The 17,889-nt window shown below is 48.1% G+C and overlaps 10 protein-coding genes and 1 non-coding gene across 11 annotated transcripts; 5 read left to right on the forward strand and 6 right to left on the reverse strand.

Moving 5' to 3' along the window:
- Positions 1 to 530: 530 nt before the first annotated feature.
- FPRO_14401 (uncharacterized protein) lies at positions 531 to 1,094 on the reverse strand (the record flags this gene model as incomplete). Its single annotated transcript, XM_031219421.1, has 1 exon — positions 531 to 1,094. One exon carries the CDS (start codon positions 1,092 to 1,094, stop codon positions 531 to 533), a length of 564 nt encoding a protein of 187 aa, XP_031085182.1.
- A 1,666-nt stretch (positions 1,095 to 2,760) lies between these two features.
- FPRO_14402 (putative protein kinase ck2 catalytic subunit ck2 alpha-3) lies at positions 2,761 to 3,801 on the forward strand (the record flags this gene model as incomplete). Its single annotated transcript, XM_031219422.1, has 5 exons — positions 2,761 to 2,782; positions 2,840 to 3,015; positions 3,073 to 3,267; positions 3,314 to 3,731; positions 3,782 to 3,801. 5 exons carry the CDS (start codon positions 2,761 to 2,763, stop codon positions 3,799 to 3,801), a joined length of 831 nt encoding a protein of 276 aa, XP_031085183.1.
- A 322-nt stretch (positions 3,802 to 4,123) lies between these two features.
- On the reverse strand, positions 4,124 to 4,202 carry tRNA. The gene is given in 2 exon segments: positions 4,124 to 4,158; positions 4,166 to 4,202. It is a non-coding gene; the product is annotated as a tRNA-Gly (tRNA).
- A 950-nt stretch (positions 4,203 to 5,152) lies between these two features.
- FPRO_14403 (uncharacterized protein) lies at positions 5,153 to 6,712 on the forward strand (the record flags this gene model as incomplete). The annotated part of the gene is made up of 3 exons (XM_031219423.1): positions 5,153 to 5,191; positions 5,247 to 6,115; positions 6,163 to 6,712. 3 exons carry the CDS (start codon positions 5,153 to 5,155, stop codon positions 6,710 to 6,712), a joined length of 1,458 nt encoding a protein of 485 aa, XP_031085184.1.
- A 155-nt stretch (positions 6,713 to 6,867) lies between these two features.
- FPRO_14404 (uncharacterized protein) lies at positions 6,868 to 7,326 on the reverse strand (the record flags this gene model as incomplete). The annotated part of the gene is made up of 1 exon (XM_031219424.1): positions 6,868 to 7,326. One exon carries the CDS (start codon positions 7,324 to 7,326, stop codon positions 6,868 to 6,870), a length of 459 nt encoding a protein of 152 aa, XP_031085185.1.
- Positions 7,327 to 7,350: 24 nt separating this feature from the next.
- FPRO_14405 (uncharacterized protein) lies at positions 7,351 to 7,845 on the reverse strand (the record flags this gene model as incomplete). Its single annotated transcript, XM_031219426.1, has 1 exon — positions 7,351 to 7,845. One exon carries the CDS (start codon positions 7,843 to 7,845, stop codon positions 7,351 to 7,353), a length of 495 nt encoding a protein of 164 aa, XP_031085186.1.
- A 613-nt stretch (positions 7,846 to 8,458) lies between these two features.
- Positions 8,459 to 9,367, reverse strand: FPRO_14406 (uncharacterized protein; the record flags this gene model as incomplete). The annotated part of the gene is made up of 1 exon (XM_031219427.1): positions 8,459 to 9,367. The coding sequence occupies one exon, from the start codon at positions 9,365 to 9,367 to the stop codon at positions 8,459 to 8,461; it is 909 nt and encodes a 302-aa protein (XP_031085187.1).
- A 1,068-nt stretch (positions 9,368 to 10,435) lies between these two features.
- Positions 10,436 to 11,203, reverse strand: FPRO_14407 (uncharacterized protein; the record flags this gene model as incomplete). The annotated part of the gene is made up of 1 exon (XM_031219428.1): positions 10,436 to 11,203. One exon carries the CDS (start codon positions 11,201 to 11,203, stop codon positions 10,436 to 10,438), a length of 768 nt encoding a protein of 255 aa, XP_031085188.1.
- A 504-nt stretch (positions 11,204 to 11,707) lies between these two features.
- FPRO_14408 (uncharacterized protein) lies at positions 11,708 to 13,604 on the forward strand (the record flags this gene model as incomplete). Its single annotated transcript, XM_031219429.1, has 6 exons — positions 11,708 to 11,811; positions 11,908 to 12,134; positions 12,185 to 12,239; positions 12,292 to 12,511; positions 12,561 to 12,700; positions 12,749 to 13,604. The coding sequence occupies 6 exons, from the start codon at positions 11,708 to 11,710 to the stop codon at positions 13,602 to 13,604; spliced, it is 1,602 nt and encodes a 533-aa protein (XP_031085189.1).
- Positions 13,605 to 14,639: 1,035 nt separating this feature from the next.
- Positions 14,640 to 15,316, forward strand: FPRO_14409 (uncharacterized protein; the record flags this gene model as incomplete). The annotated part of the gene is made up of 2 exons (XM_031219430.1): positions 14,640 to 14,699; positions 14,750 to 15,316. 2 exons carry the CDS (start codon positions 14,640 to 14,642, stop codon positions 15,314 to 15,316), a joined length of 627 nt encoding a protein of 208 aa, XP_031085190.1.
- Positions 15,317 to 16,725: 1,409 nt separating this feature from the next.
- On the forward strand, positions 16,726 to 17,448 carry FPRO_14410 (uncharacterized protein; the record flags this gene model as incomplete). Its single annotated transcript, XM_031219431.1, has 3 exons — positions 16,726 to 16,875; positions 16,938 to 17,198; positions 17,251 to 17,448. The coding sequence occupies 3 exons, from the start codon at positions 16,726 to 16,728 to the stop codon at positions 17,446 to 17,448; spliced, it is 609 nt and encodes a 202-aa protein (XP_031085191.1).
- Between the last annotated feature and the right edge of the window lie 441 nt (positions 17,449 to 17,889).

Genomic DNA, 17,889 nt, shown 5'->3' on the forward strand with positions numbered 1-17,889 from the left:
GCCGATCGAAAGGTTTTAACTATTTATGGTCGTCATGATGAATGGAATTGCTTGGACCCTGATCTCGTCCTGAAACATTCCGTCGATTGTCATAGTTACAGGTCAGACAGCGTCAGCCATGCTGAGGCCTAATCGCGGCTAATGACCCCGGGCCCACCAAGATTTCTACCCCAAATTTTGGCAATCATTCGGTGTCAATGGCGCACGGGGATCTACAAACAACGCAACTGGGGAATGCAGACAATGGGGGCCTCTGCCGAGTCTGTCTTCAATCGGCTGCGCATTGATAGATTAAGGCTCGGCGAAAGGCACGACACGTCAATACAAAAGCGCATCAATAACATTTGAGCGCGAATATGGTCAAGGGAGGCAGGCAATTACATAAAGGCTGCAGTAGCCACAACGCTTGTATTGAGTGTTTTTACAGTAAAACTAGAGACCAGTACACCAGGCCAAATGAATCGAAAAGCCAAGACGCCGTCACCCACGGGTATTGTCCGTTATTATTCCTCCCATAAGGCATGAAGCTTTTACAGCATCATGACACCAGCAAGACCGGCGACGGCGAGGACGCCAATAGCCTTGATGGAGTTGACGCCAGCAGCGTTACCCTTGTCGGCGGTGGAGCTAGAAGCAGCAGCGTCGCTAGACTGAGAAGCATCACCGCTGGAAGAGGAAGAGCCAGTCTCCTTGGCCCAAGTGACCTTGTCGCAAATGGTGGCGGTCTCCTTGAGTTCGGCGATGCGAGAGCTGACCTCAGGGACGTCGCTGCAGGCCTCGAGAAGAGAGGAGATGCCATCCTTCTGGTCGATGTACCAAGAGCTGAGCTTGGAGGCGTAGGAAGTGTACTCCTTGGCCATGGAGCCAGTGACGGCGGGGATGACACATTGATCGGTCATGGTCATGGCATCGGTCTGCTTGGCGAGGAAGCTTGCGAGCGAAGAGTCGGGAGTAGGGATGGCGGTTAGGTCGGGGAGGATGCTGGAGGCGACGGAAGCGCACTCCTTAGCATCGCGCTTCTCGAGGCGCTCGAGAGCAGGGTGCGAGGCAGCGACGACGGTCGCGCCGACAGTGAGGATGATGGCAGAGCGCATTGTGATTGGGTATTATTAAAAAAGGTGTTGGTGTTGGTTGTTGAAGCGGAGAAAGAATAACGAGTGGATGGCTATTAACGAGAGTTTACTCAAAACAGATGGGATGGAAGAACCAACAGAAGGATACCACAGGCTTTGTATTTAAGATTGTCTCAAGGCGAGGAGTCACGATTGTGGCGGTAATCATTAGGCTGGATTAAGGGGCTTCCTATTGTAGTTAATGTTTGGGCTATGTCTTATTTCCTGGCACCCCACCTCGTAAAAAGGCTGAATGCCCTCACGAAACACCAAACATTTAGTGCCACGATCGGTCTGACCTCCATCTCTTTAGTTAGCTCGTGTTCAGCCGCACGACTGGGTGCATCAGTGGCTCACTGTGCTCCGTAGAAAGACGGGAGGCTTTATGCCCAACTTGACAGTCTCTGCAACTTTCATCCAGATCAGACCAAGGACATGCAGACTTACTCCGTACCATAACGCATAACAAAGGATCATGGCAGTCACAACCCCCCTGCATGTTAAGTTTTCAGCTCATCAAACAACTGTACCTTGCGTGCGTTAGCCAGTTTCACCCATGGCCCTTACAGGCTTACAGCCCCTTTAGCGCGCGCCAGATCATCCGGCCATCTCCCAACTGAGAATGCTTCGCGAGTCACCCAACGGCAGAGGATTGCCGTTGCGCCTCTCACATGTGGAGCAACTCATTTAATCCGCCTTATGCTACTGCAGCTTTTGGACATTCGTGTCACATGCTGAATTCGATTGGTCTTAAGTGATTGGAGGCACAAGTTTCGACGGGTTATCTGTGCGGACCTGGTTGTTTTCCTAAATCAGATAAGCTTAGTTCTTAGTGACTGGGTCTGCCCCAGAAATGAATTCCAGTCGCCAACGTTGGAGTCCCAAGAAATTCAGCCTTGGCAGTCTAACTTTCAGCTTTCTTTCACGGCGAGTTCCGAAAGAGCTGTTTCTTTCTCGTAACCCGACAAACCTAAAATCAAGAAATGCCGTAATTTTAAGCGACTCTTCGGCGAATAAGATTGTCATACTATTGACTGCCGGCGAGCAGTCAAGCTTTAGGGTAACGAGGACAATAACCTAACAGGTCGCAGAATTCTTCCATGACTGGCATTCTTGGCCAAATTAACAAATGACTTCTGGAAAGAACTAGTCCACATTATTATACTGTCACTTGAACTGATTCCATTTCTTTTGTTGCTTATATCAAACATCCTTTGGCTGCGAAGCATTGTCACGTCTTTTTGATCATGTTGAGCCTTGGATTAGTTCCCATCAACAAACTTGACCCCGACGCTGATTGAGTAGACGTCTCCGTGTTCCACCAATATCTAAAAGTCAATGCAAATAGGTACATCCATTTTTATACGGAGACATCAAGGCTGCCTGTGTAACCCTCCAGCCTTTTCTGTATCTTGGCTGAATAAGCATGTCAGCCCTATGCGGGGTTTTTCTGCTTCAACAGCTCATCCTTGCATCAGATGTCAAGCTCCGGCGATCATGATACCCGGATTCTGAGGGACGAAAAAAACGGACCTGCGCCTTATTGCCCTGAAGATGGCACCAATCCACCCGGAGTCGGGGGCGGGCGAGTCTAGAGCAGAGTTGGCTGCAGGCTTGTTGCTGACAACTAGCAGGGCAGTTCTATGATATGTCGCCCCCAAAACGATTAGGTAATTCCAAACCTTAGTCTACCCTTCACTTGCTAAATACTAACGCGATTGATATAGGGCGAGGAAGACATGCAATCGTCTTCGAGTGTCGTGATCCAAGCGGTCGCATCTACGCTATGAAGCTATTCAAGCAAGATAGCAGAGATAGGATCCGTCGCGAACTCGAGATATTCCAATATCTCGACAATGGCCCCAACATCATCAACTTCATCGATGCCGTCCAAGGTGAGGAGGTTCGCATATCCTTCAAGGCCCCAGTCCTGAATCGGCGTTAAACTTATGAGGTATAGGGATCCGACATCGGCATCGTTCTCGAATACGTAGACAATACAGATTTCCGAACGCTGTATCCTCGTTTCAATGACATGGACATTCGATATTACACCCGCGAGCTTCTGAGAGCTTTGGACTTCGCCCACAGCCAAGGTATCATGCACCGTGATGTCAGACCGCACAACGTGGTGATTGATCACGAAAATAGAAAAGTTCGACTCCGAATAACATGATCTAATGCATACTGACGAATTATAGCTCCGACTGATAGGCTGGAGCTCAGCAGACTTCTACCGACCCGACGAAGATTTGGACACCTGCGTAGGCCTCTGGAAGCCACCGGAGCTTCTCCTCAGCTACGAACGATACGACTTCAGCATAGACATGTGGTGCTTCGGTGCTATGTTCGCAGCCATGATCTTCAGAAAAGAGCCTTTCTTTCACGGGGTTTCGCTAATTGATCAACTGAGGAAAATCGCTGAAGTCCTTGGCACAGACAAACTCTACCGCTTTGTCAATGAATACGACCTTGAGTTGAATGGCGAGGAACTTGAAGCTCTGGGCCAACATCATGAACAAGCTTGGACCGACTTCATCAACTCGGATAATGAGATGCTCGTATCTGATGAAGCCCTGAGTCTTATTGACCAGCTTCTACGATTTGACCCGAAGGCGAGTATGGTCCTGTGGCATTATGTGATGGTTTGTACTAATGTATGTGCCTAGGAGCGACTTACGACTGCTGAGGCTCTTAGGCACCCATATTATGAGATGTTGCTTTCAGAATCACGAGCAGATCAAATGAGTAGGTGGGCTTAGAGAAGGATAGGAAGACTGGAGCCATCTAATGTAAAAGGGATCCCCTTTATCTAACAGGCCGCAAGAGACCTGTCTAACAGCGCAGGCCCAATTCCTGGAGGCCATGAATTATCTACCATGCATTACTTCACGATAGTATTTGTACTTACTCCGATCCCTTGGATTGTCTCAAGGGGAATGGGACTCCATCTCGCTTAATGACCCCGTTTTACAAAAATCCACTCACGAACAAAAACTGCCAAAAAAGCGTGCGTCATCCGGAATTCGAATCCGAGCCTCAACTTTTCTCAATGGAAGAGTTGAATCCTAACCCCTAGACCAATGACGCTTTGAGTGGTGCTTCGATGAAAACAGCCTGTCGCTAACGTGCGCCATTAGGATGACCTAGCCTGGCAGCAAGTCGACAACGCCTCAATGTGGCCTGTAGTGTATAGATGAAGAGCCTTATACCATCGCGACAGGACATATCTCCGAGTCTTTTGAAACGTAACCCGCAGGCTTGCAGGTAGGTTTCTTCTCCAAACTGCACTGTATCAAGAGTCCTGGTGTAAATGATCCTCGGCCCGAACTTGGCAAAATCTCAGAAGTTGCATGCAAGTTGCGGAGCTTAGAAAGAAGAAGATTTTGGTTTAATTGTCGTGTCTCAAGGATGTGAGGGCTATTGGTGGGGGAAAGCCATGTCAAGGGATGATCCAGGACATGATTCTCGATGGCACGGCCGTCAGCCGTTGGGGACGCTGCTTGAACGTCTATTGCATCTTCAAAACGAAAAACAAATTGGATTTCTATCTTGTTCAAGTGAACTTGAAGACTATGAAGTCGGTCTACGGTATCGGATGCTGCACCTGCCACACGACGCAGAGTCTCAATGTCATGGGGTCGCAACATGCTCCAGTGATATGTATCTCGGAATTTGCGGTTATGCCAATACGGGTAGGTAGACCAAGTCAGTCTAGGCACCAAGGGAAGGGCGAGAACGTAAAAATTATTTCATATTCATAGCGTATTGTAATTGGAGCAGAGAAATGTAATTGTCTTGGTCATGCGTCATGAATTGACCCCTTATCTTTGACTGCCTCTTCATCTGCAGATGGGCTACTTCCTCCAACAGTCAAATCTGGACAACTAGAAAAGATGATGCTATTCAGTACAAATAACCTAAATCCATCAATTTATTCCCATGCTGAGTGGTCAGAGAGGGTGCGGATGCTCGCACCGGGCAGGGAGCTTCAACGGCATCGGATTCAGAAGAGCCGCGGCCGCGCATTCCTTATCGCAATGGTGCTGATATTTCTGACCTTCAACTGTAGGAACCTGGTATGTTAACCTGCCATCGAACGACGCAGGGAAGCTAACGGATTTTCGCATACAGGACATCAAGAATGCATCCAACCCTTCCCATTTACTAGCATCTTCACACCGAATCTCTAGGCTTCACTACCTCGTCCCCGCAAATGTCCCCAACCGCCAAGTATGCGCAGTTGTGACATCGGCACTCGCCAATCGATACTCTATACCGACGATTCTAGGCTACAGAGGAGAGACCTTCTTATACGCGCAAAAGGCACATGTCGCGAAATTGCGCGCCATCAAGGATTATCTGCACAATGCGGGAGGAGCCTCTGATGATCTTGTCATTCTTGTTGACGGATTCGATGTGCTGGCTCAACTGCCCGCAGAGTCCATGATACAGCGATACTTCACTCTCATGGCTGAGGCTGATCAAAGGCTTGCTGATCAACGTGGAATTACCGTCAAGGAGCTTCATCGAACCGGGCTAAGGCAGACTCTTTTATGGGGAACGGATAAGGGATGCTGGCCCGAGAGCGAAACGGATCCGAGGTGTTGGCTTGTTCCATTCTCAGCACAGCCTCGATTTACTCGGGGACCCAAAACGGACCCTGGGGATCTTCAGTATAGCGAACCGAGATTTTTAAACTCGGGTACAGTTATAGGCCCATTGGGTGACCTTCGCAAGTTCATCGACGCCGGGCTATCATTGATAGAAGACGATTGGGATCAAAACTTCCTCTTCAGAGACTCTGATCAGTTTTATATCGCGGCTTTGTATGCTCGTCAAGAATATCAGAGAATGCGAGAATTGAACGCGGGCGAGTTTCCTGAAGATATAGCGGGAAGGGATGTACCCAGACCGAAGGATGGCAAGGATGATGTGACTGAATACCACGTTGCAGTGGACTTTGACTATACGTTTACGCAAACAGAATGCCATAACTACAGGTTGCTTCCCTGACGGCGTATTTGTTACTGCTGACTGACGCAAGCAGATTTATCCATAAACTTCAGTACGATAACTTTGACATGACGGCAACTATTGGGCATGATGCGCTGGAAGAAGGGTCAAGATTCCGTCCATACAAGATTCAAATGCCTGCATCGATCTACCAGGCATTTCACAGAGTGTATGATTCACTTCCCGCAGAAGACCGGCCAGCAATGTCAGAACACAACTGGATACGCAGTCTTCGACTTGGCACAAACATCGGTACACGAGTGATCTTTGCCTTCTATCACAACACATGTGACAAAGCCGGGTTCCTCGATACCTTCCACGGTGGCTGGTTCTACCCTCTGATCCGACCTCTTCTCCGAGTTGCAGTCAGAGCAATTCAGCACCATCATCCAATCAGCCCAGAACCTATTGATGGACGACTTTGGTTTGCTGCACGGCAATACCCGAAACGTAATCTCGATGAGTACGGAGGGGTCTTTACAGATGCGCCAGGGGAGGAGTTTATACCACTGCAGGAATTCTGCGGTGAGGATATCGAGTCTGCTATTGGAAAGGATACGGATTACCCATTGACCAGACTCTGATAGATTAGGCTTGATGAATGAATTTGGATGATGAACGAGCGTATTGTTTTCATAGCCAGCCTATTATTACAAGCGGAGTACACGAACTAAATGATCTTCAATGCCTCTAAATTTGAAACTCAAGGCAAGTTGTACAAAACTCGTTTCATGAATACTCACTCGATCTGCCCATCAACCCAATTGGTGTCGATATCGACATCATCACCATCCAGGCTTTCCTTTCCACTCTTGACGAGTTCAGTCCACATGGTAGCCTGTAACCTTTCGGCAAATACGTCTTCACCTGGGACACTGTAATCAACATCTCGGCCGCGGTGGATCATAGCCATGAATCCCTTCTTGGCAAGTTGCGCAAGTGAAGTATCGGCGTGACGGCTGAGCTTCTGGAAGCGACGTCTCCAAATCAACCACCGCGCCATGCTGAATCCGACATTATTAACGCATTGATCCTGCGGAAGGGTCCCAAGATTCAGTGACGACTGTCCTGACTGCTGTTCGTCTCCTTTGAGAACGCAGCCCTTGAGGAGCGCGTAAGGACATAGTTCCATCCATAGAACTGCGCCAGGTAGAAACTTGGCAATATTGTCATCGTTGGCCTCAAGGACCTCGCGCATATACCATAGCCCAGTCGAGGAGATCTATTCCTCGCATATACCAGCAGCCAAGACCTTGGCAGAAAAAGTAGCAAGGCTTTGTAGCTCAGCCTCTGAACCTTCTTTCATCAGCGCTTCCCAGAATGTCTGTAGACTCTGTGCAAAACCATAAGATTCCCAATTCCCTGCCATATTCTGCCCCGTGTAGAGATCTTTGTACACAAGATCAAAATGTCTTGTCCACAATAGTAGAAGGACAAGACGATCTTGGAACAAGCTGTCACTGTCTATAGCGATGCTGGCTTTGAAGAACATATGCCACAAGGCGTCAAGATTCTGCTGTACGGTGAGGAAGTCTGCCATAGGTCTTTTGAGTGGCTCTTTGATAAAGTGAAAAGCAAAGCTCTTGATAGATATGAGAAGATCTTGCTTCTCTTTGTCACTTGCTATGTCTTGAAGGTCTTCTGCAAAGCCTTTCAAAACTTCATGTCTGAAGCGTTCGTCGTGGCTGACGTTGTGATCGGTTTGAGATGAGGCCATAATGAATTATTGGAAAGAAGCCAACTTGTCAATTCTGATATGCGAAAATGCGATATGTGTACCATGTGAATAGATTTACGATGGGGATGGAATGACAACTGAGATGCCTTTTATATGGCCAAGTATTTAGTACTGCCTGAGGCGACAACTCTAGGCAACAGTCGGAAGGGATCTTCTTGTAATGAAATATATTGAGACCATTTGGTAATATCTTTAAAACTTTTTTGCGGTCAATATTCTGAAATTAAAACTTACTTCGCATGGTTGGCGTTGAAATGGTGGGGTTTGGACATCGTGGGTAAGATGTGGTGATTGGTCACTCTATACGCGATTTGGAGACAGATACGCTAAGATAAAGAGATGAGAGCCAGAAATAGAAGCATTATGATTTCATGAATTGGATAAGCTATCTTGTTTGAGGACTGTTTGCGGTCAAGTAGGCTAGTTTGGTATCGAATAATTGTGCTGCTCTGGCGAATGAATCAAGATACGTTTGAAGCCCCGTCGAGAATTTCTTGTCGCTTAACAAGTCGACATGAGTTCAGCCTTGTTAGGAGGGTAGGGATTCATCAGGACTGTTTGCCTATTGCCTGGGAGAAACGGTTTCCCCGGGCTATGCTTTCTCTAGCCACTCACGGCCATAATAGCACTGTATGTCACGGAGTGGCCTTGGTCTCCATTTCCGATGATTTACATCGCAATCGGAGTCATTAACCTGCTCAGAATAACGCTGGACGCGGTCGTAAAAATCAAGGAAAGACTGAACTGGCGCCGGTGTGTAGCCCTGTGCAGGCAGACCCCGGAAGAACTCTGTGTCATCCGTGGCTGGATTTTTTGACTTGACGGGAAAGTAAAGGTGTCTGATAGACTCGAAAAAAGAAAAGAGGAGCAATGTTGCCTGTTGAACCGTGAAATGTAGGCGTGCGGTTGCGAAAGCTGTCGCAAGATGATCCCTACTTGGGTAGCCTCTGCGAAGCCGAACGGCAACGTGCTGAAACGAGGAAAGCACCTTCCTGCTCGAGCTGAAGGCTTGCCGAGCCACCTGCGTTAAGACTGGAGTAGTAAAAAGTCGCCTATCGTCGTGCTCATGAAAGATTCCATTGATCTTCTCGATGCACAAAATGTCGTATGCGATATTGCATCTTATTCTTGAGTAACCATCTTTTCGCCTAACTGAATTCAAGAGGATGATACTTTGTGGGTATCTCAAGAGATAGACTTTGCGAGCAGCCCAACAAGCCAAGCTCAGTCTGTGCGACTCCCTGAATTTGTCCGTTTCGCGTCCCCGAAGGATGAAGCTTCCGCCAGTTATACACATATTAGGCCTGGGCAGATTGGAACCACCATCATAGCCGAGTGCCATGTAGAGGTGAATATTGATAAACCTTGAAGTTGCATCAAAGGCCGATTCCCAGATCATAAATTGAAGCTCCGCTGGCAACTGAGAAAATAGACGGAATGAGGACAAGTCTGATAAAGACTCGACTTTCGGCTCGGGATCGCTAGTTGGATGTTCATGCATCGCTGAAAAAAGGAAAAGTAAGATGATAATCCAAGATCACGTCTAAATTTTGAAGATAGATGGGTTTTTATAATCGTAAAACTTATTAAACTTTGTCCGTGAATTTAAGCTCTTGTTGAAGTTGGACCGGCTTACTGAAGCTTAATCGTTATTGTATCCTGGTTTTGTGTACTGATTATTGATTGATAGTTAAAGCTTATGACATCTCAACAAACCAACTTGTGTACTGATCATAAGAAGGTTTTCTTTGGTAATAGGCTCTCAGTCACGAGTCTCAACAGAGAATAAAACGTTTGGCTCACATTTAACTATTATGCCTTGCCAATTACTAAAGCTACACAGCAAACCTACAAAAATTTCAAGTCATAAAAGATTTCACATTGATAGTATAAGTAAAGAAAGAAAAAGACAGCCCTTTTTCCATGATAAAAGCTTCTCATCACGAGCGCAATTCCTCAGCTCCTAGCCTTCGTACTGGGGGGTTCCCAGCGAATGATAGATCTTTGTGAAAACCTTATCTAAGTGTCAATATTGACGCTAACGAGGTCGTTGACGATGAAAGTAAGGGTAGCAAGAACTGATATATCTGCGCATATTGCTTTCCAAAAGGTGAAGTTAATTGGAACTTTTCAGGTGTTGCCTTGATGTGTCTCGTTGAGATGTCGCAAGGTTTACCTATCAATGAACAGATATACGCCAGTCTTTCTGGACACACCAAAGCCTCCAGAGTCAGACAGACTCCTGGACGCTGAATTGAAAGGCATGATAATATGTGTTGGAGGTATGAAGCTGAGGGTGAACTGACGAGTAAGGATAGGATGCCTTCTTGAGTGTCTAAGTATGTTGTTTAAACGTGTTTAAAAGGACCTTATTGGTGATAGAAGTTCATTGCGTGTTGCAAGTGGCCTAGACTGCCAGTCAATATATCATCGCCACCAATATCAAAATCTCGGAAACATGTCTTTCGCCAACTAATGTCGCTCTAGAAACAAAACTCCACAAGCTATCGAAATAGAAGAAAACATAGACACATGATAGACAGGCCAGCCCTGTCTACCAGTACGTCTCTCATGAAGTGAATGCCTGGATCGCCTCTTCCAGAATCCCGACAATCTCATCGGGTTTACTCAACATCGGCAAATGCGCACTATCAATAATCCTTTTCGTGACATCCGCACCAAGCTTTTCCGCGCCTCGGACAAGCATCTTCTGGGCTTCATAAGGGTAGGCCCTATCGTCCTTGGTCATGACCTGCCAGACAGGCACGTCCCTCCATCCTTCGTATATCGCTTCATACCCTTCCGTCGAACCGGTCAAAGCCTGCTTGCTGAGCTTTCCAACCCAGTACTCGGCCTCTTCTGTCGGGAGATCGTGGTACATCATGTCGATTGGGTCGACTTTGATGACCATCAGATTGTTCTCGTAGTCAGCTTCGCAAGTCGGTAGGGGCTTGCCACCGAGGGCGTCGAGAAAACTCGCGCCTTCGCGGACGAAACCGGTCGCAACATTGAAAAGCCCTATCACGCGACCAGTGTTTCCGTCTGTGTCGGCAGATTTGTTGGTGAAGCCTCTCATGGCACTTTGTCCCACCGGTCCAGCATAGGAGTGCACTAAGACAACGACATCAAGTCCTTGCGACACCTCGCCAGCGATGGCATCGGCGACAGCTTTAACGTCATGGGAGTAATTAACGTCGGTGCTTGTTGATTGGTTTGTCGGAAGTGCGACGGGAATACACTTGAACTCCTTAGCCTCCATGGCGGACATGATCTTGCCCCAACATTCAGGACTATGCCACGCACCAGGCACAAATATGAGGCTAGGTTTCTGGGCCATGTTTTAGATTGATTGGACGATATTGGCTCGGGATTCAGTGAGGGAGGGGAATAAGGGAGTGAGGATGTGTAGTCGGCTTACGATCTGTTTCCAAATCGTGGCTGGATAAAGACAGCGGGGTTTGTCGTTCAGCTCGTTTATTCTCCTCGAAAAGGGTTAGTTGCTGACAGGCTGGACGCCATTCATGTCCACTCAAAAGTGACTCTGTGGTTGGTAGTGGAGACTCCAGGGCGTTGCCAAGATGTTAGTTATCTATCATCTCTCCGCATGTCTCCTCGGGAGGAGATGTTAGCGCTATAGCGTTTGCCAGTCTAGGCTATTGTAACCAAATCGCTCATCCTGTAGCCGCAGTCCTCAAATCCCGTGAGTGGCTTCCCGATACCTCGTCAACGCCTGTGTTTGAAGCAAAACTCCTCCCTCATTTCACTGAAAGTCACAGCTCATCAGCCCATCGCCGATCATCTTCCCTGAAGCTTTCCTCAGAACAAGCTTGAGCCGGTCAGCATGAGTACGACGACAAGGACTCGGAGGCCCCACACTAGGAGTAAAACGGGGTGTTTGACGTGTCGAAAGCGTCGCGTGCGTTGTGATGGCGGAAAACCAACCTGGTAAGTCGGAGTTTGCTACCCAGTTGAAACAAATAGTCGAAAGTACTATGCAAGACGTTTGTCAATTTGTAGCGATTGTGCAACTGACAAATGCAGTACCCGATGTGTCAGTGCAGGGCGGATATGCGAGTTTTCTGATCCTAGTATCCCACTTCGAGACCGTAAGGCTATCTGTCTTCCTGGCGAACAGCAACCTTGGATTATAAGCCAGGACGCACCGCCAGTAACTCTAATCGTTAATTCCCCCTTTGGAAAGTCAGTGGAGCCTTTCGACTGTTTAGGCTTGGACATGACTCTCCGCTCAAGAGAGCTACTTCACTACTGTAAGCACAAGCCATGCAGCATAGACCAGCAACATTGTTGACAATCCAAGTCCATAACAGCCACGATAGTGCCGATTTGGTACTTAGTAAAGCCTCTAGAAACATGTACGTACTTTTCATACTTCACTCAGCCCATGCTTACCTTGGGCATATGCAGCTTTTCTTCTGTCGCCCAGCATCCCGATGCGCTAAGGGACACTCTTCTCGTTGCAGGCCTGCACTATGCATGGACTGTCGGTGATCTCGAGACTTATAAACCAACATTTCTGTTCCACAAAGTCTCAACAATACAGGTCTTGAATCGATGGCTGCAGAATATACATCAGCCCGGGTTGATGACCTTCATTCGACATGTCTCAATTCTTTGCTTTATAGAGGTTCGCTTCCCCTACTGATGGCGCCTTGCCAATCGCTGACCATCAAAAGGCAGCTTACGGGAACGTACATGACACAGAGGCTCACATCAACGGCCTCGTAAACGCCGTCCACCTTCTGAGCCCCCTCGATGACGACTTCGGCCATCGATCAGAAATCGAGGAAGAGCTTGCTAATCGCTATCTCCTGCTGTGGGTAGTTTTTGCCGTTGGTACTTTCATCAATACTGACCTTTCCAGCACATATTATGCCTATCAAGGGTTCAAAGCCAGAATATTAGGAAGCGATTCTTTGCAAAACCTGTTCCGACAAAACAACACTGCCGAGTTCTCCACGTTCGTATCACAGATTTACCTCTGGAAGACGCAAAACATCGGCCATCTCGAAATGCGTCTCAACGCCATGAAACTTTTACCCTTCTTTTTCGCAGCTCTTCCCTCGACAACGCAATTCCACAGTATCGACGCGTCGCCTCTGATAGACTGCCTGAAGCATGTTACTACATCAACTCAGACAGTCAGAGAGGACCGTTACAAATGTGATCCCAGCTGGGAATGGATTGAGGGCTCGGATTCTCGACTGCTTTGCGCTACTATCGGCTCCCATTTCTCGTCGCTTTTCCACGACGATATGTTCTCGTCAGCACAATCCTCAAAGTACAGTACTTCTTGGTCTGGTATGTGCGCTGCATCGAGCTTGTACATGCACAGCGTCCTGGAACTCTGGAACGGCGGGGAGTCTATCGACGCTCGTCTCTTTCGAAGGTTCTTATGTATTCTGAATCGAGATCTCAGTCAGTCGGTTAGTACCCTGGGACTAAACGACTCTACGGACTTTTGGCTCTGGCGAGCGTTCCTGGGAGCGTATAGCATTGTCAAAGAGCAAGCGAAAGCGCATGACCCATTGCTGGATGGCCTTCAGGGAGCTTTTACTGGCTATTTAGATGCTTGGAAAAGTGTTGTTGGGTTATCAGTTTGGGAAGAAGCGCATGCCTGTTTGGTGTCAGTCGCATGGCCTGCCTCTATGAATTATGAAACAGGGCGCAGTGTTTGGGCGAGTTCAATCGAGTATACAACAAGTCAGGGACAAAGCTGAAGCTGTTCCCAAGCTGTACAGTATTGTATAATAAATCACAACTCAAATTCTGCTGGGACGAAACGAGTCGCCATGTAACTAACTTGAGTTCGACTAAGTCGGCCAGTTCTACTTCGATCGCGTGTGGAAAAACAAGGACAGTTGATTATATTTTTACGTTATTCTCACTACAGGAGTTCACATCAATTTTCCGCCATCGCGAATTCATCACGCAGGGTAGGGCCAGGCTGATAAGCCAATCATTTGGTTCCGGAAAAGAGACCACGACAAAAAAGCTGCTGGTTGGCTCGGAGCATTTGCTCCACGATGCGACACACAGACAGGCAACAGGGTTTGACTTCCAGGGCCCCCCGCCGTTGGTTCAAGTTTCAACAACAGTTGTCGCTTTTCGAGGGCCAAAAAGAAAAAAAGAGAGAGAAAAAAAGGAAGAAATCGAAAGTCAGGATATTTAAGATTAGAAGGAATTCCGAGTCATAAGGCGGCTTCTATTTCTGCATCGTTTATTGCTTATCATGTGCGTGAAGCATGCATGAAGGAAGCTAAATGGAGACAATCATCAACCCCTCGATCCACCGCAAAATGGCACTATTCTCGTCCCACGCGAATGCACATCACAACACATCAAGCGCCCGAGTACCTAGTGCAAAAGTTCTCCATGGGGATAACCCAAGGGGCATTTACGAATTCCTTCAATATGTAACGGATTGTGACAAGAATGATACAGGAATCCCATCATACGACACCAAGAACACACAAGAACACTGTCACAAAACCCTAAACCGTTAGGGCCAGCTCGCTCCGAATAAGCAGTCAGGGTAACCCGCATCTCTAAGCCTTTTAAGGTAAATGCTCCGTCAGGGTTCTCGGGAAGCTGTGCGTTGCAGATTACATCATAGCAACGTCAGTTTTCCGATCGCTGGAGAGATTATATAGAAATCCACGATGCCTGCAAAAAGGGCTTCCCCTCGAGATCGAAACTCCAACAAAGCCTCCCCCTGGGGCCGTAAAGGCGGTGCAACCGATTAAAAAACCACAATGTCCTGCTCTCTGGTAAGCCCTCTCATTTCCGTAATAATTCTCGCGACCGAGCAGGACGTGGGTAATTTCCATGTTCTGCGCAAAATGTCTTTGCTCACGTGACCCAGGATTTTCAATTCGATCCCGAGCGTTTCGGCCGGCCGCTTTGCGAAGTTCCCTTATTCCAGACCGCGACGATCCCGCCCACGCTCGCTAAGGATCAGAAGCCTTTCAGGCCAAGCTTTAAGATCATGCCATGCCCATATGCGCGTAGTATTGAAACCGCAGAGCCAGAGCTCTTAGAGCCGCCGCGGAAAAGCAGCAGCTCCAAGCGAAAATACAAGAGTCCCGAGGGTTGGCGGAGTACGCATAAGCACCACTCCACCGCGCGCCGATCACCGTCGCGACAGGCTACTATCTCCTGTCCCTGCGCGCGGGAACACAAAGCACCCAAGGTGCCGGATCATACAAGGTCATGCGAGTTCTGTCATGTAACTGAGACGCCGAAATGGAGGTCTGGACCATTGGGACGTCGTACCCTCTGCAACGTCTGTGGATTGATATATGCTAAGAGGGAGGAAAAGGCCCGGTCGTTCTTATTGGAGAGGGAGTTTGGGTGTGACTCTGTTTCTGACGCATCGTCGAGGTCAGCAAATGTGTCGACTGAGGGTTCTCATTCCTTGGGACTGCGATGACCATTCAAACTCATCACCTCTACTTAATACCATGCCAGGCGGCCCCAAAAGATACCCCACAGCCCCTCACTCTTGGCAGATGCATTGCCATGCATGGACAGGAGAAGAGACATTTCCATTTTTTTATTGCAGCGTTCGAGCGTCATAATCATGAAAGAAATAGATGGCGCATCAGAGATCAGGAAACCAGGCAACATATCAGGAGTATTCGGAGCAAATAACTAAGTTTAAAAAAAAAATACTAAACCTAATTCAGCAATTTTCCCCAGTAATAGCACAAGAGGAGCGTTGCCCAGAAGCTAATTGCATCCAATTGCGAACTGTTTGGCAACCTATTAACAAAGGTCCCTCAACAGCAACCGTGATGTCAAAATCGCATCAGAAAACATAACCAACCACACCCTTCACATTGCCTCCGGAGTCATCCCCCGGTCCTTCGAATGTTCATTTGCTACGGCCCTACAGTAAGACGTCGCATCGTCTGTCCCGTTCGACATTAGATTACCTGACCTTAGTGGATTCCGGAGAGGTGCGTAGTTCAGGGTAACTCTGACATCTGACTTTTTACCCCTCAATTGGCTGATATGAGCTCCTTTCAGCTCAAATGCCGACTCTGGAGTGGGGAGGTCGACACAGTGAGAACAAACCATCTGATCCTCTGCGCAAGCGAGCCACAGCAAAGATTACACTGTACAACACACCAAACAAGTCATCCGCCCGTTTTTGTCCTGTATTTAGTGTGTTGTAGGGGCGAGGAGTAACGCGCCGTGGCTTACGCGTCGGTAACTGAGGGTTGCAACTCTTTGAGACGAAATCATTTCTAATCAGTGTTGCAATGCAAGCAGGCCCTATCTATCAAATGCAGACAGCCACGGCACAGAGGCCAAGCCGCCGTGCGAGGAACTGTGGAAACGGGCTTATTCTCACGCCAGGTTGCTGCGAGGGACAGTAGTACAGTGTCTGAGCGGGTGAGACGTCTCAAAAGGGTTGAGAGGGAAAAAAAGCAAAGGTAAATAGGGGGGTGAACATAGAGGGACTTTTGCTGGGCAGCTGTGATAACTGTGTGACAAACTGTTGGTAAAAGTTGAGATGGAGGGCTGAATGAATTGGGATGTTGATAGACATCGGATTTCCTTTTCCCCGTTGTGAAAATGCTGTCTTGTTGGTGATTGTCAATGGAGTCGGTAGGTTTCCTCCGGATCCGCGGATGGACCCTGAATCAGGGTCTCTGCACAGTCCAGACTCAATCGCGCAGTGATCTACAAGGGTTCCTCTGGGGCAGTCTTCGGTCTAACTTTAGCAAGTGCCTCAGAGGGGGGTATTAGTACCGCCTCGATCCCTAAACTCTCCCTTGAATTTCGAGATCGGATTTCCCCTCTCCTCTCTAACTGTCCGGTTCCTGTTCCACCATGAAACATCGACAGCAGACACTCGCCAAGACGGCAAAGCCAATTCGGCGCCGACGAGATCGCGCTCACCATTCCTGTCCCGTTGAGGAGTCTAGCCTTTTCCCGCCCCGACGATGTTCTTTACTTCCGCTGAGAAAATCGCCTCGACGCGTGAGTTTTCCCTCCGCGTCTTTGTTGACCCGTGGCCGGTAACTCGGACTAACCTCTTCCAGATTCGACCTAGCATCCAGGATGTCCAACGGAATGGTCTACCTCTTTGCGAGGTTGCGTTGTTTCAAAATGCAGCTATTCCGAGTCCCTTGGCTGCGAAGCCAGAGAGAGACACTCACCTCCAATTGAAGGTTGCTTCGCGCACTTCATCTCTCAGATCACCCGCCGCGTCAGCACGTTCAATCCGGTCAAGGTCTACTAGAGCCAGTCTCAAGGACACCTATGAAGCCCGCACGTGGCGTAACAGGCTGAGGCGACATTCGGTATGTCATTCATTTCCACCAGAATGTCTTTTCTTCATTCTAACGAAATAAGAAGAAGTCACCAAGAACACATGAGCCAACCCCGTGCTGCACATCATGCTTCATTAAAGAGACTCCAATGTGGCGCGAAGGCCCTTTCGGGTCTCATACTCTCTGCAACGTCTGCGGTCTTCTCTACGCTAAACGCGAAGCTCGAAGCCGGTCATTTCTTCTTCAAAGAGACATCGCTCGAATGTCGCATTTGTCTTAAATCGTTGAACCGTGTTCATGTTCCCGCCATGCATGAGCATGCGTTCAGCACGGCTTAAACTCTTCTTTCTACGTGTGATGCTTTTTTTTAAATGTTTCGTTTTATTGGGCTTGATCTCGACGTTATACACGCCTCCGGGATCAGTGAGTGATGAGGCATGGTTTCTATACCCCGGCGCAGGATTGGGAAGGCATTTTGTGAGACTCGGCTGGCTACTGAAGTTTTTGGTCAAAATGGCGTTCTCGGTTTTTTGTTATCATGTTGGATTTGGCGCAGATACCTCAGTCACAGTTATGAATTAGAATTGAACTTTTATTCGTACAACATCTACAGTCGACTTGGATCAGATGGATGGCAATCGGAAAACTGCATTCAACTCCGTAAAACAGCAGTGAAATCAGTCCAAGTCTCCATGAACCAACTGATCTGACATTTCTCTGT

Source organism: Fusarium proliferatum, assembly GCF_900067095.1.
Source record: "Fusarium proliferatum ET1 genome assembly, contig: FPRO_scaffold008, whole genome shotgun sequence".
NCBI classification, from domain to species: Eukaryota; Fungi; Ascomycota; class Sordariomycetes; order Hypocreales; family Nectriaceae; genus Fusarium; species Fusarium proliferatum.